Below are 23,718 nucleotides of genomic sequence, written 5' to 3'. Positions count from 1 at the left end.
TGACAACTCGATTTCACATGTTGCAATCATGACGGCTCAAAAACTGAATACGTTGGGTTACAAAATTATTAGTTATCCGACATACTTGCCGACATCTCCTCAATTGATTACCACATTTTCAAACATCTTGATTACCTCACCAGAGAAAACCAGTTCATTAAAGACGGCTATGTAAAAAAGGCTTTCCATGGTTTCGTCACTTCCTGGCCTTTTGGTTTCTATCATCATGTGATTTTCAAAACAGGGTATTGTAGGCAAAAATGTACTGATTCGAGTGGTACATAGTTTGTTTGATGAACATAAGTTTCACTGAAGTTATTTTCGTTTGAAGAGTGGTACCAAAAAACGACATTATTTACTGAACACCCTAATATATATAAACTTGGGCTTACCTTCATTCTCTTTATCTTTGTTTTCAAAACCTTTTACAGCTTCAATATTCATATTATTCGAGTCGACACTAGCGGCAAGTAGCACATCATCAATTGTGGCGTTGCCTGTTTCATTTCGTTCTCTCGGGATACCAAATCTATCGGCGTAGTCTACTTTTTGATTAGCATCCGAATGGCTTAAATAGAATTGACATTTTCGAAGGTTTGAATTGGGCAAACGTTTTTTTGACAAACATTTTTTCATTGCATCGAAAAGTGCAAAAAAAAATTGGCTTACTTTCTGAAGTTGGACTGCTTCTTGTTTGATTTTCATTACCAAAACGTCCGATTTCGTTTTGATGAGCAGCATAGAAGTTTGAAGACGAGCTTTTTGCATTCTGAAAAATTTTTTTGCATTCTGAAAAATTGGCGTTCATTTTCTAAAATAAACTTTTCGTTATAATGAATACGTCGTTATAATGAATACGGTGTTGATGCTGAAGGTTTGTGCTTGCCTTCAAAGTAGAGCAGCCAACTGATCAGAACACACAAAAATTTGACAGGTTATGAAGATTCATTAGACAACTCAAACTTGAGAAGCAATCTTAATGAGAAATATGCATGAAACGATAAAAAAAGAGGGGAAATGAAAATTAAAAAGTGTGGCTGAAGCAGACAGAAGGCCAGTCCTTCCTCAAAACTGTTATGACAATTATGAGGGACAAGGAGGGACAACGAAGGAGAGGAATGAGAGAACATTGAAAGATACAGACAGTGGCTTGACTCCTGTCTGTAGAAACAAAAATGACTCTAAATGTAAATGGCAAAATGACATCATGGAAAACGGTAATTTGTCATTTGGTGACTGCAGAGCAGTACTCGTTATATGAATCAAGTACACTACGGGGCGAAGTGATTGGGGGAAGGAGGAAAATCAAGGAAAAAAAGGATTTATAAAAAAGACGAATGAATGAAAATTAATCTGAAAAAAGAAATTAGAGAGAAGAAACCATCAACAAAAAGTGGAAAGAAGAAATAGTTTACATGTTTTATATTTCACGTCTATTGGGTCCTTGGTCTCTTTCTCGATGGCGACGTTGATCAAATGGCTCCTGTTGGCGACGTCGATCCCATCGATAATATTGGTCGTATTCTGTGTTCAGATCTGGAGTTGGTTGTCTTTCGCGTGAGTCTTTGGGTCCACCTGGCGTGAAGTATTTTGTATCGACCACAGTCTTTGGGATCCTGCAGAGTGCTGAGTTGTGGACCTCTTCCTTGCAGTAGTAGCATCCAAAATCGATTAGGACACCGGAAGGACACTGGTGTCTTTGTTTTTGGAAGGATGGTAGGAGGCATTTTTGGCATAAGCTGTGTTGTCTCAAGCGCTCCCAGCGTGCATCTGCCGTCCTGAAAACTGGTCACCTATCCGGGATGTGTCCGTTGCCGCAAAAGCTGCAAATCTTGGACTTGTCCTCAACTTTAATCCTGGCCAATTTCCGGATTGTTGTTGATTGTTCATTATCCGGTGGTGATCTTTCATCATCACTTTCATCATCCGGTGTGCCTTCTTTTGTTTTGGCTTCTAAAACACGGGGATTGGTTAACTTTATAAGTTTCAGCCAGTTTTCTAACTTTTTCTCAAAGGTTTGTCGTCATCACTAGAATTGTCTTCTTTGGAAGTGACTGGTTTTATTTTCATGACTTCTGCAATATCAGGCTAAGTTCACTTTACACTATTAGCAATTTCTCTTACGGTTTCCCTGAACTGAATTGCTTGTTAATGCCCCATAGGGACAAAATCTTTTTTTTTTCGATAGAAAACGTCGATAGAAAATTATTTTCAAAGAATGTTAACAAGACTTACGACCATGATTTCTCGCCTTGTTTATTGCGATCTTGTCGGTTCGTTTCCTTTGGGAGAACCATTGTTGAACCTGCAATTATATTCATTTTTCGGTGTTTTCGGGAATGCACTCACTGGTATTCTTCTCATTTTATGTTTCTCCGATAGTTCTTTGTACACGGCTTCTTTGTCAATTGAATAAGTCCCCGCTTCCCAAAACTTCTCCAAATCTTGAAGGCAGCTCGCGGTCAGTTTTGATCTTGGCTTTAAAAAATATGTTAAACCGAAAAAATGACTATTCGTAACTTACTCTTCTTTCGCTATAATTTCTTCCGCATGTGGAAAGCCGTGGCTCTGTTTCTGGATCGCGTATTCCCATCGTCGAATTGATATGTTTTTGGTGTCTTTCCGACTCCAATGCTACTCTTATTCCAAGCCATTCAAGCACCTGAAAACAGCGACTATACATATTATTCATAAAACGCCTGTCTGTTTCCGTGTCAGTCTGTGGACTTTGGAAAATCTTGAAAAATGAGTATAGATTTACGTGACCCTTTAATCAGAAGTGAGACGTGGAGCGACAAACGAGTAGAAGCTAGATTGATTCGCGCTAAAGGCGCACCAGCTAGCTGGTACATAAACTTTTATGTAAACTATGTTCAACAGAAATCTGGTCAAAATTGAATAAACTCACCAGTTCTGAATCCAAATCGATCACCTCCACCAGATCATCAAACTCTCTGATCTCATTATTGTCTGCATGAACTTCAAAGAAGTCTTCAAGAGGAATGTATTTTCTTTGAAGTGCTTTCCAATCGCGTTTCTGAAACAAACGAAACTTCTAATTTTTGCGACTGAATAATCTACTTACCGATAAACCGTGTTTTTCAGAGTTTCTCATTGAAAACTTCATGTGTTTGTAGTCGGCTAGGTTCTTTTCGAATTCTGGTCGCGATCTCAGCGAATTGCTTTTTTTTTTAACTTCTTGGCGAGCTAAAACTTTTTTTTTCAAAAATGTGCAATTGTACAACTGTTCATACCTGTTCGGGAGATATGTCTTTTAACTTCAATTTCTCAATCAAATACTTTGCATCGTCCCTTGATATGTTTGGATGCTTTGCAAAGCATCTCTTCAACTCATCAGTCCATTGAATTGACGGTTTTGAGCCGTCGCGTTCAGGAACCTGCTTTCCGGCCACATGATCCCTTTCTCTTTTTGAGTAGATTCGGCGTCTGATCTGAAATTTTTTTCGTAAATTCAGATGCAGAGACTCGGAAAATGTTACCTGTTCACCAGACAGACCAGTGTCCTTTTTAATTTTTTTCAGCATTTTCCCAGTGTATGAACAGAGCTGATAGGCGTTTTCGAGAACCTCAGCCCTGACTTTCTTAGGTTTGCGCACCACTTTTGCTGCAGTTTGCAAGTCATCCTCCATGTCAGACATTCTACGCTTGAAGAAAAGTTTTTCGATGAAAAAATTCTGAAAATACACATTTTTCAATCCGTCATCATAAAACAGACCAAACTATGGGAAAGCAAGGGATGCGAAGGAGCAGAAGAACAATTTAAATTCAAGATTTCCGGGGGGATTTGATCCAGGAAGCAACAAACGAAAAGAGTGCAATAATTCAGCATTTTTCTAGTAAGGTAGATCATGATTATAACAAATGACATCGAATATGAAACTCATTTTAATTAAAAGGTATGCATAGAATGCGGAAACTCTTAATTTGGCTGCGAAAAATTATAATTCTGAGTTTTTCAAACAAAATCATTTGTGCGCGTTTACGAACAACTTCTTGGACAATTTAAACGTCCTTTTCCACATCCTTCGAGGTACAACAAAAAGGTTAAATCCAAAGCGATGTCTCGGATTACAAATTCGGTGGATTTTTCAAATAGCTAGAAAACTGAGTTTTAGATTGAAAAAGAAGAACATCTTGTTTCAACGAAGTTCTAACTCTAACCATCCATACAAATGCGCTCCTCCCAACAAACCAGTACTTTTTGATTGTGTTTTGAAGAGACCCATACGCCTATCAATTAAAGCTAAAATCCTGCAGACTCTGATTTTAATGACGTTCGACTGATATTTTACAATTTACAATTTAGATTAGTTTACATATCTACATTTGTTTTTTATTGGAGATGTTTTTATTCAAAGTTTCCAAATTTTTTTTTCAGAATTTAGCCAACAAGTTTTTTAAAAAATAATGTCAAAACCTATCTATCAAACCAAAATCTTATCATTGCAAAAGTGCTGATAATTTATAAAACTTTTTTCTCTGCGTCTCCGAACAAAATCTATTATCACCAATAGCACTGATAAGAATGCTTTAATTCTTCTTCGATTTTTTAAACTGCAAACAGAAAACTAGCAACATTTACGCGAATGAATTATGCCAACAATAACACATTGGGTTGAGCAGTAATGAAAATATGTGTCAACGACGAGTCCTCTGTGTTGCCATTGCGACCCTGCCAGAGTGACCTATCTCTAATCCACTGAGAGACAGAGAGAGAGAAAGAGATTGCAAATGACCGATACGCACACACACATACAATACATAACGTTGTCTTCTTCGCGCGGCCACTCTGCGCGACGGCACGGCAAGGGCCGTGGCCGATCATTCTCTGCGCGTCCCCCAGAAATCGCGTGTGCGCGCACACACACAACGTCTTAGTATTGTTAGGTTCTTCCCTCTGTTTCTATGTAATTATTCCAATTTTCTACTAGTATTTTTGTTGAAAAACAGTTAGGGATTTCCAGTTGCTCAATCATGACTGAACCCGATTTGGAATTTGAGGACATTTTCAAAGAAGTTTGTCCAAATGAGTAAGTTTTTAAGAATTATTTTTTTGACGGAATTTTTTCCCGAAAACAGTCCTTTTCTTGAAAATAAAAATAATACAAAATTTTATAATTTTCCAGGTACAATGAATTTGGATTGAAACGCGAAATGCGTTTCATTAGTGAACGCATTATTGTCGAATATGACCCCAGTGACCATCTTTCGGTAAGTCCCCTCCATTGACACAAAAAATCGATGATGCGCTGTGTTTGCAGGTTCGAGAGATTATGCATCCGATGGATGCGTTCCGAAGCTATGAGCCATATTTTAAACACGAGTTAGCTGACAAATCAAGAAATGAATATGTGACGGCTATCGACTTTCATGAACATATCACTTACTTTCCATATGCAAAGAATACCGGTGACGTTTGTCTTGCTCGGTATATTAGTAATTTCAATGACACAAATTTGTAAGTGAACTAGAGAGCTGTGAAATAATTACGAAGACATTTTCAGCGCCAAAATTAGTGGACAACATTTATTTGCGTTGCCGGGTGAAACAATCTACGGGTTACGCGTCGGACGTCTCGATAAGGGAATGGTCGCTGTCAATCATCGTACCGGACCTTCTGTGTGAGTTTTTCAAAAACAAGAGAATTGTGGACTTTGCTATTGAAAATTTGAACCGTCTGACTAAGAATAGATTATGTTGGCAGAGCTACGCGGCTGCAAAGGCGTTTTTCAAACAGCGGGCGTCAAAAAAGCAATGTTCTCCAAACTGCTGACGTTCCCTTTTCAACTCATTTTAAGAAGTTCGATACTTTGACACCCAAAATGAACTTAAAGACTGATGTTTGTGTTTCAGAAATAGCACAGTGACCGTCCTCGATCTTGTCAAACCAACTCGCAATATTGCCTTTTACGATTCAATTGCTCATGTAAATACTATTGACTGGATCTGGTAAGTCCAACATTCGTTTCTATCCCAATTTCATAATTTTCTTTTTTTTTCTAGGCACAGCGCGTTTCTCCTTGCCGTCGGAGATGACCATGCACTACGCATCATGGATGTTCGTTGTCCGAAAGCTTTTAATGCAGTATATTTTCAAGGAGGAGTTCAAAGAACCGCTTTGTCTTCAACTCGACCCCTGGAGATTGCTTGCTGGGACGGGACCAACGTCCTTTTGTATGATATTCGCCGTCCAGACGTGCCCTGTGCCACGTATGATATAGGACTCATTGAAAACGAGAAACTTAATGACATGAAGTTCAATCCGTACATTGCTAACGAGTTATTTATACATACCAATCAGCATAGAGTGTTCGCGATGCAAATCAATCCTTCTCGATTGCTAGGAGGTCGAGTTCTTGGAGAAAAACCGTACGACAAGTGGCAAGTTATCACGTTCAAACATATTGACAGAGGATGCACATCTACACGACATTCGAGAAAAGACGGGAATTGTGAGTTGAATAGCAAGTTCTTTACTAAACATAGAATTTCAACAAACGATTATAACTTTTTTCAGAATGCCAATTGAAAACGCTGAAGTTCCACTTTTGGATTATTACCAGCAGTACGATGCTTCCAAGGCTGATGAGGAGGTGCCGGTTCCGTCTCACTGGAAATATCCAGATGGAGTGGTAAGTTTTTCTAACCCAATATGAAAACTTTCACGAAATTCTGTTTCAGGACGACACTGTCATCGACCGAGTCAACGAATTCGCCGAGATCGACTTCGAAAGTTACCTGTATAAAGCAGTAGAGCGAGTTGTTGCCAGTTATGATTATGTGCTAAAAAAGCCAGAGATTCTGTATCAGTGCAAAGGAGTGGACACGTTTGATTTTGTGTTTCCCGGAGTCAACGGTATTATGTGTTTCAATCGCAGTGATCATACATACAAGATTGTGAGAGTAAGTAGTAATACGTTTCATAATTTGTAGAAATTCTAATATAATTTGTAGAAAAAAATCTCATTTTTTTAGTCTCCAAAACATTACGAAGGTAGTATCAACCCGTATTCTGGCTCCGATTCTGTGCACTTTTATCGCGGACTCCAAATTCAAGAAATGATCCCAGCGCAGACGTTAACAATGATGTGCAATCGCTTGGAAGCTGGTTGGAATGCCTATCAAATCTCAGAGCGGTGTTTGAAAAGATTGGCATTTAAAATCACTGATGATTCTCGTGCAATATGGGCAGACTGGCTTCGAAACTCGGCTGTTATTCAATATGGTGGAAAAGGTATATTTTTTGAAATGGAGAGATTACTGTAATTATTATTTTCCAGAGTTTTCACCTATTGGTAGAAAAGGAGCGAAGTGGGAAGATTTCGTTGACCTTCCGAATGGGCCATTGCCAGAACCGGAAGTCCTACCATACGAAATTTGTAAAGACGAAGTGGCTACTGAAGAAGCCTGTCAAATGATTGCACCGTTCTTCCGTCTGTTCCTTCCCGATCCTCGGCCTGATATGGATGATGAAACTGATTCGGAAGATGAGATGCTAGATGATTCAGCCAAGTTCAATAAACCAGATGAAGAAAAAAAGGAAGACGAGGAAGAGGGAAAAGAAGAAAAGAAGGAGAAAATTGAGCAGGAAAATGATCTAGAGAAGGACAAGGAGAGAGATAAAGAAAAGGAAAAGGAAAAAGAAAAAGAGAACAATACTGGAATTCCTTGCATCCCAGAAGACGAAACATTCGATATGAGAACTCTGTGCAAGTGTCATGCAAAAATGCGATATTACAACAGCAAAGAGAAGAATAGGAGATTCATGTACGCCCCGATTGGTAACACATTCATGGTAGCTGCAAGCAAACGGATTCGGAAGAAGTTCTTCGGTGTAAACTGGCAGGAATTTACCAAACGGGACATAATCGAGCATCGTGTGGAATATGATATCGACAACTACAAAGGACCAACTATCAAACAGCTCATCAAGTTTCAACGATGGAAGCCTCGCTCATTCCAGAAAAGAGTGCTCCCTCCGAAACTGATCACAGACTCCTCATCAGTTTTCATGAAACCCGAATACATCAAAGAACGAGAGCAGAAAGAGAAAGAGATGAGAGAAAAAGCTGCAAAACCAATTGATGCTCCTGTTGGATTGTCCTTTCCGAAATCTTCAAAACCAAAAGTGGTGCCAGATGTAAGCGGAGAAGAGGATCCTGAAAAAGCTCGATTTTTGATCCGTGCTGCTATTCAACTAGGAGAAAGTTCAGATGATGAGCCTCCAGCTAAACCAACACAGCCTGCACCAGCTCCAACCACTGCTCCATCACAAGAGAGGCCTCGAACACCTCAAGCCCATTCCTTGAGAAATGAAAAAGACGATTTTGAGTACGAAACTGCGGAAGATGCCTATTTCGGAATCAAAAAGAAGAGAATGTACGTTGTCTATCAACCAGCGACAAAGCCATTAGCTCTGAAAAGATACAAACCTGATCGTCTGTCAGAGCACACTTTCATCACGCGTCTTGAACATTTGATGTATTGGGGACAGCGGAAACATGAACGAAAAATTCTGTACGGAAAGTATAAGGAGAATCATAAAAAGCTGTCAAGTGTGAAAGAGAGGAATACACTGGATTTAAAGGTTTGGGAATCAGCGTTTTTTTTCAAATTTCAACTCAAATGGCTTTCAGCTCGCGCTTACTAATCACCAGAAGGTTGGATGGCAGACATTCTACGACAAGGACTTTTTCTTCTCCAACAAATGTTCCTATAACCAAATTCTTCGGAAAGTAGTGCAATTCTACAATCGAATGGGTGATTGGGGTGTACCGAACAAAGAAACCTTTGTTTCGCATCAACGCTCGGTGAGTTCTGAAAAAAAGTGCTCTAAACAAAATTATCATTTTCCAGTTATTTGGTGTCAAACCAAAAATTCTGGAAAACTTTCCAATTCCATGTCTTTCCATAAGTGATCTCTCGATAGAGGAATTGAGGAGTTGAGAAGTTTTGGCCCTGATCCTGATTTTGTTAGCATCGATGAGACTACTATCGGAACTTACAATAAATTCATGGGTCACCTGCAATCGCACATATCCTTTGAATATGAAGGTTACGTTTTTGATGAGAATTACGAAGGAGATGTTCCATTCCGAATGGATTGTCGGATTCCAGAAGAAGTGAAAAAGCCAACAGCTCAGTACAATCCAAAGGACAGGTTTATGTTCCCAATGGGAAAAATACGATTTTGCGAATACCCTATTGTAAGTGTTGTATGGCCCTATCTAAACGTATGAATAATTTTCAGCCTCCAAATTTCATGGAAGAAATCGAAAGAAGGCGGGTGGCAGAAGAACCCAGAAAGTACAAATCTTTCTACTTGGAAGATTACAAACTTCCTTCGGACTCTGCAAGAATTGATTACTCTGGCCTTTGGAAATGGAAATCATGTCCCAACTTCCGCGTTAAAGTCACCAAAAAAGAGTTTTGGGAGTCTGACAATGAGTTTCCTGTCCATTTGTTCGATCGATTGATCAGAGAAATTTTGCTGGAAGCGTCCGATAAGAACGATGACACTGTGAACCATCTTGAACCTGAGTTTGTCGAGAGAAACATCTCAGATGAGCTTCTGCATCAATTCGGGTTCGAGACGTCTCAAAACAACAAAGCTCTCTCTACCAAGCTGTCTCGGATTGCTGAATACTTCACCTGGGATTCGCCAATGATTGCTGACACTGATAGGGAAACGGGCAAGAAGTTTATGAGAAGAGTTGTCCCTCTGAAAGAACCACAACCACCTCGACAGCTGGAAGGAGTTGATCCGTTATTTGATTATATCACAATTGACGTCATGTTGGCTGCAACCAAAAATCTGCACATCTCTTACATTTACAATGATCCGATTCTCCGAACATGGCCTGGCCTTCAAATTATGGATGGGAATCGGGACGACATGTTCGCTCTGAACGGAAGTCGTCCCAAAAAGATTTGGGATTGCAAACACACCCTCTTTGAGCCACCGCTTCAATTGCCCAAAGAAAAATCCCAGCTGTACAAAACCTTCTTCACTGAGACCATTCTTCTTCCCAAGGACAAAAACATAAATAGAACTCGAGTTCCAATTTTTGAAGAACATAGTTAGTTCAGAATTTCTTGAATAACGTAACTTTGATTTTTTACAGGCATCAACATTCCCAAAGGTCTGCTCGAAATGATGAATCCGGCTTTCTTTGGTCTCTTCGAAAGCGCCTATGTGAATCGGTACACCACAACCGAAGAGGACAAAGTGAGAGATAGAATAGAATTGCAAAATGCCATACTTCAAGAAAGATTGATTTTACTCCGTCAACCAGTTCCCGAGGAAACGGAACTCGAGTTAAGATTAGCGGAGGAAGAGTTGAATATGGAGGAAGATGACTTGATGACAACGGATTCAGAAGAGAGTACAATCGAGATTCGGAATAGTAGCGACGAAGAAATTATGAGTGAGACTGTCTCTGACGAATATACTGATGAAGAGTACACCGAGTCAGAAGTGTCCGAGGAGAAACAGCAAAATGCGGATTCTGATGAAGAGCAAGAAGTGGAAGTGGTCAGCTTTGCCCATTTGTTCAGAAACATGAAGGGTAATAAGGAAAACGGAGAGACAAATCCCGAAGACGACGATCCTTCTCTCAAAAGGAAACTTGGAGTCAGAATAAGTACATACGTTCCAGTCATGCGCTACAATCCGCATACTCGTAGCAACATCTTGAAGGAGGAGATGGAAGAGCGAAGAGCATACGAAGAAGCAAAAGAGGCGGCTCGTCGAGAAGCGGCTGGGGAAGTCACCGAAGTTGTCGATGTTACAGATGAGCAGCCTGAGCAGCCTCAGGTGGTTAATGAAGTGGTCGATGAAGAGCTTCTAGACGAGCAAGAAAGTTTAAGCTGTCCGTTAGGCACTCCAACAAAAGAGAATAGCGGTGAAAACAGCGAGCACAACGAGCACAGCGAGGAATCCGACCTAGAAACACCCACCAATCCAGTAGAGCCTATTGAAGCTCCTGTGAAAGAGCCGAAAGAGGTTACATGGGGAGAGGTCACAGAGCATCCGATATCTCCTCGACCGTTCAAGCTTCATGGTCAACACTATGTTGAAGTGGAACCCGATTTTCTATTCGAGTTTTACAAATACCAAGAAACCGGCCTCATCACTACTGACGGTTCAGAGGATGAAGAGGAGGAGGGGAAATTATCGCCTGTACGCCGGACAAGCGAAGCCTCTGTTTCCGTGCGTTCCAAAAAGTCAGCTCGAAAAGTAAGTTTGATTTTAATCTACTGAAAATAACAAAAAGTAATTTTATTATTCATTACAGAGAAGCATTGATTACCCTCGCGTCTATAGCGTACCTGCTTGCACATATTGTTACGATGAGCCCTGGCCAACCAGAGAGGAATGTGCCAATTGTTTTCCAAACGTGAACATCTACAAATGCACGAAGATTGAGAATATGAAAGTTCCATGCTACAACTGTGGTCAAATGATTTACAAGTTTTCATGTTACAACTATGAGCATAATTATGAGTACACCGATCCGCTTGATGCGCTTCTTGAAGAATTTGAAAAAGAGCCAGAAGACCAAGAGATTTTAAAGTTGATTGCAATTCCTAGGAAACCGGTGGAGCTCGAACAGACTCCTGCCATTTGGTCACAAAAGTTTTACAAACCGGGAACTTGTGCAGTGGAGACTTTTCTATCAGTAAGCTCAAAAAACACAAGAATATCCTTAAATACGGGTAATTTTTTTTCAGAAATCAAACGACGAACAATTCCAAATGTCTCAGATGGAGCAGGTGTCTGAAATTTTCCATCGAGAGTTCCAATGGCTGACGTGGCGTATGGATGATGACAAAGCGGAGAGAATTGTTGTTTCTGAAGAGTTTGACAAGGCATTCAATAGAGACGCTGATGTAAGTTATTCCGAATATTGCTCAAAAATCTAATTCCTTGATTTTCAGATTGATATGATGCGTGACACCATGAACACTATCAGTCAAGACGGTGAGATGGACATGATGACTACATACGATCAGCGTACTGGAATGAGAGTTAGACGTTGGATCAGTTATGCCGCCCTGGCAACTCGTGTTCAGAAACAAGCGGAGAAAGCTCGTTATCGTAAACAACTCGCTGAAAAAGAGGCTCGAATCCTAGCTGGAGAGGTTGTTGTCAAACCTTCGCTATTCAACGAACTGAAGAAAAAGGCCAAAGATAAGGAGGAAGCTGCTTCCAAAGATGTTGTGGTTGATGAACAAGCCAAGGCAGAAGAGCGGCGTAGGCAGTACCTCGCGTGGAAAAAGGAGCCGATTCCAAGATTCCCAGAGGATACGAGAAAGATCATGCCAGACTTCAAACTTCCAAAGAACAGAGAAGATTGGCTCGAGTCTTCTGGATCTGAGGATGAGCTTCCACCAATTCGATCTCGTATTCTGACCAGAGAGATGAAGCACTTCATTGCTACCATTCGTGTGCATATGGCTAAAAAACCAATCAATTTTGTTGGACCACGAGTAACTTATGGAAAACTTTTCGAGAAACGTCCTATTCTCAAGAACGATATTGTTCTTGTTACCAGAAAAAAGCCAGCAAAGCGAAAGCCTCCGCCATTCAAAGTTCAACGTCTCCCACTTGATCTCACCTGGATGAACCACGCTCTCACTGTGGAATTTGTGCCACCGCCACAACAGACAACTCTTCACAAAACAGACCCGCTCAAATGGACTGTTCCCTTCTACAGCTCTAACGTTTTGGGGCTGACGGACGAGGAGACAAGGGTTAGAGCTTTCCGCCCACCATCACCTCCATCCCGCATCAAGCAGCAGTACAAAAAGATGAAGGAGGTCGAACAAGCTTATTTCTCACAGAATAAAGCAAAAATTGTTGATGTAAGAAAAAAGGCAAAGAAAGCGCGTCAGTTGAGATTCCGCAAGAAACTTTACGGACATGAAACACTTCCAAAGAGAAATATAAAAGCTTGGACGATTGCCGCTCGTCGATTGCCACTTGCTGATAATCAACTACGGATTCCAACTCTCCCGGCGATTCCTGATGCCGAAAGATATATATTTTCCCTATTGGAACGAAAGTGGGAACACAGCCGTAAACTCATTCCAAGACTTCGAATGCGCTCTCAAGTGTCACCGCCCAGCTCACCTGAACCGTATACAGTAATCAAAATGTCGCAGGCAACAAGAAAGAAATACAGAAAGATGAGAAGAGAACAGAAGCGGAGGATGAGATGGCATGGGAAGTCAATATTGAAACCGAAACGTTCAAGGAAAGAGAGAAGAGATGCGAAGAAAAGAGAAACTCGATCTGTAAATTTTGCTCCGCAAGTAACCATCATCACGGTCCCAGAAATTCAAAAGAAAATGATGAAGAATCAGAAGGCTCGACAACAAATCTCATTGTCTTATCTGAGTCGATATTACGGCAGGAGGATTACTGAATTTGTGGAAGTTACTGATCAGTATGGAAGATTCCCAAGGGATGTGCCACTTTATAACACTTCCAAAAACTCTCCATTCACTGACTTCTTACAAGTAACACCAAAAATCACTCTCGTGGACAACGGCTATGTAAAAAAACCTCGAAGAAGCCGGAAAAGGGAGCCGAAGCGAACGGTGAACACCAAAGCTATAGAAGAATTTGCTCAAGAGGTTCGCAAAATGAAAAAGCGTTGTATAGAAGTAGAATCTGTGCCGTTGCCATCATCTCAAGTCGAATCCACACCAGTTCGAACCAAATCCTTACCAGCTCCATCTGAATCCACTCGAGCTCCAACCAAATCAACTCCAGCTCTAACAAAATCGGCACCAGCTTCATATTCAAGGAGCAAATCTACACCAGCTCCATATTCAAGAAAAAGACAAGTGAAGGTTGCGATTCCAAGATCGTTCTCTGTGGATTCTGCTTTGCGTCAATCAAAGCTGTTGAAAAAACTAGCTAAAATGCACAAGGAGCTGGCTCACAAGCAAAGCAAGAGATCAAAGAGAAATTTGGTGGAACATGTTGAACAGAGAGCTGATCCATCTTCAGAAAACCAATCAGAATCAAGTCTGGATAATTCGGATCGGACGATCACTGCAGTGTATCTGAATACGTGTGATCGGAATCACAAGAAGGTGAAGAAGGTCAAGCCTGTGAAAAAATTCGAACTGTCTATGAACAAATTGGAGCACAAGATTCAAGTCGAAGAGCGTCAAATATGCCACTCAAGCACATCGCAATCTAAACGTCCTCACCTGCCTCGCTGGCTACCGACTGATCACGAAACGGGAAAGTCCGAGCAGGAGTCTGAATCTGGCTTCAAAAACCAACACATGCGACCAAAACAACTTATGATCGCTCACAAACCTCTTCATCGTGCACCGACTCGGTCAAAAGTTATGAACGCTATTAGAAGAATCCAAGGAACGAAATACAACAACTTCATGATGATGCACGAGGAAGAAATGAAACCACAGTATACGGATTTGTTCTTGAAACCATGGCATCCGTTGCCAACTTTCCGATGCTTTGACCGTTTCACTGTTCCAAAACCAAGCGTGAAACCGGCCGAAAAGAAGGCAAAACCTGAATGGAAGTTGAATGCAAATTCAAAATGGGATTCAAGGTCAAAATCGAGAAACTTGTCGGAATATGTTTTGGAAGCACTGAGAAACGCAAAATTGAGAGAGCAGTGGGTTCTGGAGAACGCATACAAAGTTGAAGAAGCAGATGAGGAAATGGAAGTGGACTCCGAAACGAAATTGTCTGGAAATGAGAAGAGCGCTGAGAACATTGTACCATCTACATCACAAGTGGCATCGAAAACGAAAACTACAGAAGTAGAGAACAGCTCGGAAACAGACCCCACCTTGTCGAAGCCCTCATCAAAGCAGAAAAAAGTTTCGAAGTCGAGGCCAAAGCTAGCAGGAAAACTGGTGAAACTCAAATCTGGACGTGTGATACAGATACTAGGATCGGAAGACCAGAAAACAACATCAATGCCCGAAACGAAACGAGTGACATTACCAGAACGGTTAAAAAGGAAAAGAGCCAAAGTGATGAAAGCAAGAATGGCAATGTGGAAAATGATGAACACAGATACGCTGAAAGCTTCTAACAAGCATAGAACATCCCACCACAGGAAGTATGCCGAACCCGAAGTTATGTCATGGTCTCGAATGCTCCGGAAACTGGACAAGTCTAATGTCAACATCAAAAGAGTCCGATTGTGCAACTTGAGAAAACCGAAGAACCCAAGCGAAACGACCAATGATAAAGAGAATAGTCCTCCACAACTGCTGGAAATCGTTGTCGAGCCAGTAACCAATCTGAAATCATGTCTCAAACAAAGTGGAGCCGGACGTCGTACACTCCAGTTTGTTTCGGAACCCACGAATACCAAGGAAACGTTCTTTGGATTTGGTGGAACTCTCACATTGGTCAAACCTCCGTCGGAGCCCAGTTCTGCACGCGAGTCGCCTGAACCAACGGCGTTCCTTCACACACCAAAACCTTCACTCATCAAAAACCCATGGCTGAACGATGCAATATCGAAAGAAAAAGAGGAGAGGATTAAAGCCAAGGAACGTGCACTCAAGGAACAACAACTGAGCACCATCAGTGAATTGGCAAATCTCACGGACCACGAGCGTTCCGAATCAAGATCACCATCATCGCCAGTGACTATTCGATCCCAGGCAGCCACGCCAGAATCTTCAAGACCTGGTGATAGCAGTGATGAGGAAACGCCGACGCAGAAAGAGGTTGCTGCTCCAGCACCACCACCAAAAATGCCTGCAGACCAGCAATGGAGAGCGGCAATGATGGCAAGACGGTTTATGGGATCCAGCAAACCAGTGTATGCGCAAACGCCGAAAAAAGAAGAAGAACAGACAAAGAAGGACCCAATCGAACTAACAGCTGCAGCGATTACTGTCAAGCGTTCATCTGAGGATAGACCAGCGTCCGAATCTAAACTGACAACAAAGTCAACAGCTCAACAAATTTTGAAGTCACCATCAGGACAGCAGCCAGGGAAGTCACCGACGCAACAGCCAATTGAGTCACCAAGTCAACCTGGACCATCAACGGCACCTACTCTACTCACAAGAATGATTGCAACGAAAGTCACAACGACTAAAGGATACCAGGCACCGGTTTCTGTACCAAAAGCAACAGCACCACTTCCAACAAGAGGAAAACCTGCGCCTGTGCAATTCGCATCGGATTCTTCTGGAGATGAAAGCCCATGGAAGAACATTTCGAAAGAGAAGCCGCAACTCAAACCTTCAACACCCACTGAGAAGAAGGAAGAAGACAAACCCTCCTTCATTTCCAAAGCTCCAATAACAAGAAATACTCCTGGGATCACTGGTCCTCCAATCCCTAAGCCTCCGGTTGTGACACCAACAACTGCCGAGAAACCGGAATTCTTCAGAGCTCTGTTTGGAAAGAAAAGAGCGCCACCACCGCCACCCAAACCATCAGAAACTGCACCAGTGTCAATCAAACCAACGGAACCGCTCACAATCAAAACCAACGAATCAAAAGTGTCGCCACCAGCTCGTCCAAAAATCAAAAAACCCGAGACAGGATCGTTAATGAAGAAGTCTCCAACATCAGATGGCCAAGATTCGTCTCCAGTGACTCCGCCCGGAAAAATGGTCAAAATTGTGGATGGAAAACCAATTTTCAATGTACCCGTTTACGCAGTTCCAATGTCTGAACGTCGTAAGCGGAAGGAAGCTCAATCAAAGCCCAAAACAGATGAAGACTCCGACCAACCTTCAAAATCTAACCTCAAGCAGTCCTCTCCTGAGCCAGAAGAAGGAACTAGTGGTGGAAAGACGTCAGCAAAATCAGTTCGCTTTGGACAGACTCATTATAAGCATATCGAGGATGAACCAGAAGTGAAGCCAGTTGTCAAACCACCTCCAGAGACAACACCAGAAATTTCTTTTGAAGATTTGGCTGATGAGATGTTGAGAGAACAGATGGAGAGGGAAGCTGAAAAAGCTGCTGAACTGGCACAAGTTTCTCCTTCGAAACCTCCAACTTCTCCAAAACCCGTGGATGTTGTCCAGGCCAAGTCGAAATCCAAGCATACTTTCTTTGGATTGTCACCGTTTGGAAAAGTTTCTTTGAAAAAGAATGTTGGCAGTCTGGAAACGTCGAGCAACGAACCTTCCACTTTAACGCCATCCTCTCCTTCAACATCAATGCCTTCCACGTCACTCGCAGGACCATCGATCTCAGTTCCATCTTCACCTGGTCCGTGGGGTCCATCGACATCAACACCGACAGAGCCTTCGACTCCAGGTTCATCAAAACGAGACCCGACTACACCGCCTGTTTCAATTCTGAAAAATCCTTTCCCACTACCAGAGACATCACAAGAGAAGGTTGAGGAAGTGAAACCAAAAGAAGACAAGAGAAGAGTACGACCGCTCAAACCAACTGGTCCAACTCTTCGAAAACTTTCGACAGATGGAGCAATGCCAAAACCAGCAAAAATTCAACCACCTGAAAATCCACTTCAGATGGAAATTCTAGAACCAACCGAGTCAAGCGAACCCAGAATAAGAAAGAAATACTACACAAAAGGTGGAAAAAGGTACATTCCGAAGAAAACCGTACCACCTGAGGAAATTCGTGAACCAACACCTCCACCACCACCAGAGCCAGAACCCATTCCTGAGCCGGAGCCACTGCCAGCCGCCATGCCTCCTCCATTGGTTCAGGAGAAGCCACGATCGCGGAGAAAAAAGCATCCGAAGCCTGTCGAACCAGTGGTTCTCGATCGTATGGATCAATTCAGTCAGCTCACTGCTGAAAACTTGGTTCTACTACGTCGCGAGTTCAATGAAGGTCGCGAACCACGTGCTTGTGATGATACTGAGTCACTGATTGCTCATCCAGATTTGGGAATGGTGAAGCTTCTAAATCCGAAAGAACGTGCTAAGGAGTACAGAAGACTGAAAGATGAGCTGACGAACGTTTCGGAGTTCGATGATGCATACACAGCAACTGTTGATTTCAAAACCAACTTTGACAACTCGGTCATCACCAACCCAATTGTTCCAAGCATCAAGCCAACGTATGAAACAACACAGAGAAAATTGCGGCGGATGGCGAAAGATCGGAGAAAGAGAATCAAGGCAACTGGTGTACAATTAGTCTCAAAACGGCAGTCGGCCTTGAATGCCGTTCGTCAAGTACGAAAAGTTCGATTCTTCCAAACTCACAAAAAGAAGATGATGACTCCACTCCCGAGCGATTTCGAGTCGAAATCAATTTTAAAACCACCAAAGGCTCCCATTGCATGGTTTTATCGAATCGATTCTGATGGCAACAAGCGCTACTTGAACAGCTTTGGACCAAGTGAGTGGCAAAAGGAACAAGACGATAGGAAAAACTCAGTGAAGCTGGAATACACGTTCGAAAAGCAGAAAAAAAAGAAAAGCTACATGTGGTATTGGTTGCAACATGTGTACAAAATCAAGCTTTCGGATGTTGCCAAGGATGTTCTACAAAAAAAACCAAAGGACGTTATCGTTGAACTTCCAAGGCCTGAATACTTACCACCATCGAGATCACTATCTTCAGAATCTTGTTCGCCAACCAACTCAATAGATGATCTTTTGGAATCACTGAACGCTGTGGACATTCCACTTGCAGAAACGTCGAAATTGTCATCCAGTCAAGAGTTACTTCCAACATTCACTGAAACTGTTCCGAAACGGCAACGATCGATTTCTGAAAACGCTGCGGAAAATGTCAATAATCTTGGCCCACTACTACAGATCGGAGCTAGAGTAGATGATTCGCCATCCGCTTCAACGAATAACCTAAATTGGAGCGGGTTAGAACCTTTTGCTACTATGGCACAAGATGGATCCGAGATTCTGGAATATGTTGGACAGGAGGAGACTGCCACTGAGCCCGTCAGAAGACGATTTGATCAACTCACTCGACCAATCAGTGCACTATTCAACGCATTGAGCGGACCAGAAGTCGCAAGAGAAGCGGACAATCGGCCAACAACAGAGAGAACATTCAAAGGATTGTTCAGCAGATCATCTTCCCGACAACAGCTAGAATCACTTGACAGAGAAGCTTCAACTTTACAGGCAAATGAGAACAACGGTGAAAAATTTCCCGCTATCTCTCAAGGATCATCAGCAGAGGATATTCTTGCACTTATGCAAGATAAACCGGATGCATTAGAGCAGATGGAAGAAAGTAGAAAACCCGACACACCTCGTCAGCCGAGATTCTTACCAATCTATGGCCCACATCGACAAGGATCACCAATGTTCACGGAAAAAGAAATTTTGGACTACAGTCTTTATGATCAATTTGCTGAGCTGCAAGAACAATCGAAACATCGACAAATTTTGGAGTACTTAATGCATCATGATCCGGAGAACGAAGAATACCGTATGGCCTATTCACTACTTCTATCTGACGTGTCCGATGAGAAGAGTATCGATTTTGACGTGGACGCTTTCAAGAACTCCGATTTTCATATGTTCTCCGTCTTCAGTGGTTCGGATATTGAACGCAGGGAAGCAACATATATGATCGTCCAGAAAATCAAAAACTTGCATGAGAGACTGGAAAAGGCAAAATTGGCATCACAACTCAAATCACTTCCGAAAAGAGAGCTTTTCAAGCGAACTGCGAGAAAACCAAGAAGGATTCCAGTATTGTACAAGTTCAAGAGGACGTGCATCAAGTTCAGAGTGGAAATCACTCTCGAGCCTGATGCTCGAAAAAAGATGGAGTTACAGAAGAAGTTGAAGAGGCGTGCTAAGATGAGGATGATGAGGAAAAAGCAGAAGATTGTAAAAGCAATGAAAATGCTGAAGAATATGGGCCAGACAGGAAAACAGAAGAGGGACGAGGAAACTGTCAAGAAGTTGGACAAGAAGGCGGACAATAACAAGAAGAAGGACAGGAAAAAGAACAAGAAAAATACCGAAAAGAAGAGCCAAAAGACCATAGAGTCGGAACCCATCGTTGTTGAGAAGGAAACCATTGACGTAGCGAAGATAAAAAGCGAAGAACTAGATGTTGTATCGGATACTGAAGAAAAGAAGAATTCCGAATCTGACTACGACGGAGACACTGATGAGGATGGCACCGAAGATATCAAGTTAGAATGGCTAGCTGCGAACAAGCCAGTATCGGGGCTCCGAAATCAAAAGAACAAACTTCTCCGAAGATACTTCCAGTTCTCTGTCAGAATGGCAAGAAAAATTGCTCGTCGCGCTGTTGGTGGCCCCAAACCATTTGTGTTTTATGCATTCATCAGTAAAATTCGTGCTAGAATGCGTCAATTCATGGATATTCGACGTGATGATCAGATGAGAGAGCAACTCCAAGCGGAAAGCGCGGATTCTTTGAGGATTCAATCGGAGAGGATTCAACGACGCAAAAAAGTTTCACAACGAAAGAGAGCTAGCAGAAAGAGGTGTTTACCTATCATGATTCGTAACACGTTGAAATACGTAAGTAAAACATTCCGAAAATGACAACAACTAATTTTGTATGTTTCAGGGAACCACTACACCAAAGGAAGTGATTGTCAATGAGCCTCATTTCGACTTGGAAACAATAAGCACTAACCTCCAAACATTCTTCCAATGTCTCGACGAGTACATTGATGTGGGAACACCAATCAAGCTGATTTACCGGTTCAGAAATACACTTCTTCCGAAAAAGGTAACTTTATTTGCTTTTAAAATTGCATCAAACGATTTTGTTTCAGCTATTCGACGCTGGCAAAAAGAAAATGGTGGATCCAGTCATCTATACCTCACCATCGCCGTGTAACACAGACAGTGATTTCTCCGACTATACGCTAGAGAATGCCACCGCAAAAGAGAAACGGAAATTCTTTGACAGACGAAGTTTGGAGTCCACCTACAACGTTAAAGGTCTCCCTGGACTTATCTACTTGGCTCGTTTGGTTGAAGAACGCGTTGGAGAGGACATAGAAAGAAACATTTCATTTTGTGGGCCTGGAATCGATACTAATGAACATGTGGTCTTCATGACTCCCGTTCGTCGGCTCATGTTGAACTCTCTTGGATTGAGAATGCCGGATCGTGTGAAGGGATTCCATATTATGAAGCGCACCAACGAGCCATTTGAGAATTGGTTTTCAAAGCTGTTCAGAATGTTCTGCTACGGTCGTGGAGATTTAGTTCGCTTTATTTGTGATAAAATTGCACTTGGTCAAGGTCCGCCGAACAAGAAATACGATAAAATGGACATCTCCTACCAAGCTCACGTGGTTTATAAGTTGTACAAGAAGTGAATTTGAGAAAAAAACATGTTTTAGCTAAATATTCGACTTACAGATTGTTGTACATTGATAGTGGCAGAGAGGAACAGCTGGAAATATTCCAGTTCTTCAAAATCGGAATTGAAAACCAAGATGACGACGCAGAAGAAGGAGAAGAGCTAAGAGCAGACTTCAAAATCGACACATACGATCATATGCTCTATGGCAGTCCCAAAGCATGGACACAAGATGATTGGGTTGAGGCTGCTGACCAATTCCTCAGTTTTGCGGCCAACAAAGCGCATGTGGTGATTCACTGTCAAGCATCGATTTTATTCATGCGCATGATTCTCACTGGTGGATACTCACAAGACATAATCGATCAATTCGTTCAGATGGTTAGCTTTTTTTTCGCGAAACGTTTCAAATTTGCAAATTTTCAGAAGCTCCCAATTCGTGACAAACTCCTTTTCATCATCAACTTGACACCACCACAGTTCATCGTGGAAAACATAGTGAAAGTGTTCCATACTGTCCGAGGACTAGATCGCCTCCCATTTGTCGGATTAGGCTACCATGCTGACCCTCTTCGGGTTCTTTTCGAAGAAGCTGTTGAGAGTGGTGATCCTCAACTCATTGCACACATCGTTCGTGTTGGAAGATGTTTGGATCGTCGGTCAAGAGAGCCTATGGTTTGTTTCATTTTCGAAAATTATAAAAATTCAAAATCGACACAATGTTTTCGTAATGTTTCAGATGACCGATTGTGGTTCCGATCATCTGAAGAATCGTGACTTCTCCACGGTTTTCTCCAAAGTTCTTACCAATGACACGGCTAGACGACCATACGGAGCTCCAACTATGGATGAAATGTTCCCGTTCCGATATGTCCGTCATTCAGACGGAACTGATGTCACAGAGACCACGTATGTAGTCAAGAAAACGTCGTTAAAATTTAAGAAAGCCTTTTTTTCAGAGAAGAGTTGGCTGAAATGATGGAATGTGAAGTAACTCGCTATATGGCAATTTTGGAGCTCACAAAGGGAGCAGCAATCACAAAAGGAGATTTAGACCACAATCCAAAGTTCAACACCTATCCACACAGATTCTATGTAAGCAATTCAACCTTATTTATGTGAAATTAACAAAATATTTCCAGTTTAATATCCTTTGCACTGGATGCAAAATGAACGTCGCCAAGGCTCGCAATCTGGGAAGACTGGGAAGAACACTTTGTGTTTCAACTATGCCTCTCATCGAACAGGATAAGGACAAGAAAAGATGGCCAAATGCCAAAACCATGTCACCACGTCTGACCTACGAGAATTATATTGAGACGTTAGACCCTGTTGAGAACAAAATGTTGATGGCGAAGGATATTGAGGAAGAGAAGACTGACATCACTGTTCAAGTCTTGCCATCTCGCTTCGGATGCTTCGAATGTCGATTCTCACTTCCAAGATGTTGCATCTGTATGGTTCCGTATTTGAACGATCATATGGATTACTCTCTCAAAGAATACAATGAGAGATTCTCGCAATTCAGTATCTGTAATGTAAGTGTTTGGAAGAGAATTGTTTTTAAAAAATTATTTAATTTCAGATGTGCAACCACGGAGGCCACGTCAACCACATTGCCGAGTGGTTTGAGACTGAGAAGTATTGTCCGGTTGCTGGATGTGACTGTAGATGTCTCAGATCCAAACAGACCAAGAATCTGAAGGGCAGACTGCGTCGTCACATGATACTTTCTGCCAACATGCGCGCGAAATCTCATCTTTGCAATCCGGAATGTGCTGTTGAAGCAGATATCGAGGAAGAGTATCTACCGGACCCGGATATTGATTTTTTCAAAAATTTGTAAAACCAATTACTCACACTACTGTAAAAAAATGTTTGACAACTACTGTCTTTGTAAATTAAGTTGATATTGAGATATTTTTGTTTGTTTGTTATATTGATTATTGTTTGGAAATTGTTTCAAAACTAATTGTTCACGAAAATGAAGATTTTCGTTGAATACGGTGAAACCTTTTTTAAATTGAAGTTTTTTAAACTGATTGAATCCTTGTTGGTTTCACAAGGGAACTTCAACACCTCACAAACCCAGATTTTGAAGAAAATGTGAGGATAGGTTGAAAATTACCTATCTAGACATCTCTGAAAATTTCAGAAACCGCCCACCAGTATCAGCCGAGTTATATCAGTTTCAGTACCAACATTCGCCTTTTCAGTGCAAAAACAGCGTTTTCAAAGGCGGTTTTCTCAAGTCCTAGGACATTTCGAAGCATGTAATCTGTTGTTTTATACTTAAATTTTAATCAAAAAATATACTTCAAACTTTTTCTCAAAAACCACAATTCTTTTTTATTTTTGAATTTTTTCACGGTTTTCCAGATAACTTTAAAAATTGAAAAACAACATTCCTGAGAAAA

At 41.6% G+C, this 23,718-nt stretch overlaps 2 protein-coding genes across 2 annotated transcripts; one reads left to right on the top strand and one right to left on the bottom strand.

The window, feature by feature from the left end:
- Nucleotides 1–235: 235 nt before the first annotated feature.
- On the bottom strand, nucleotides 236–3,659 carry CBG14554 (the record flags this gene model as incomplete). Its single annotated transcript, XM_002644555.1, is given in 11 exon segments — nucleotides 236–309; nucleotides 393–568; nucleotides 709–769; nucleotides 1,432–1,778; nucleotides 1,794–1,953; nucleotides 2,236–2,305; nucleotides 2,350–2,478; nucleotides 2,525–2,662; nucleotides 2,909–3,037; nucleotides 3,255–3,452; nucleotides 3,501–3,659. The coding sequence occupies 11 exon segments, from the start codon at nucleotides 3,657–3,659 to the stop codon at nucleotides 236–238; spliced, it is 1,641 nt and encodes a 546-aa protein (XP_002644601.1).
- Nucleotides 3,660–4,995: 1,336 nt separating this feature from the next.
- On the top strand, nucleotides 4,996–23,147 carry CBG14553 (the record flags this gene model as incomplete). The annotated part of the gene is made up of 26 exons (XM_045239651.1): nucleotides 4,996–5,051; nucleotides 5,148–5,232; nucleotides 5,283–5,479; nucleotides 5,526–5,642; nucleotides 5,875–5,970; nucleotides 6,025–6,489; nucleotides 6,539–6,653; nucleotides 6,703–6,924; nucleotides 6,997–7,255; nucleotides 7,302–8,608; nucleotides 8,658–8,831; nucleotides 8,961–9,227; nucleotides 9,272–10,100; nucleotides 10,146–11,260; nucleotides 11,319–11,702; nucleotides 11,755–11,913; nucleotides 11,962–18,021; nucleotides 18,085–20,505; nucleotides 20,555–20,719; nucleotides 20,766–21,240; nucleotides 21,315–21,682; nucleotides 21,728–21,976; nucleotides 22,041–22,210; nucleotides 22,261–22,396; nucleotides 22,444–22,839; nucleotides 22,887–23,147. The coding sequence occupies 26 exons, from the start codon at nucleotides 4,996–4,998 to the stop codon at nucleotides 23,145–23,147; spliced, it is 16,548 nt and encodes a 5,515-aa protein (XP_045095446.1).
- Nucleotides 23,148–23,718: the final 571 nt, after the last annotated feature.

The sequence above is a fragment of the Caenorhabditis briggsae genome, assembly GCF_000004555.2.
Source record: "Caenorhabditis briggsae complete genome, chrX, whole genome shotgun sequence".
Taxonomy (NCBI): domain Eukaryota; kingdom Metazoa; phylum Nematoda; class Chromadorea; order Rhabditida; family Rhabditidae; genus Caenorhabditis; species Caenorhabditis briggsae.
Note: the sequence above shows the minus strand (reverse complement) of the source record. Positions and strands in the feature narration are given on the sequence as shown.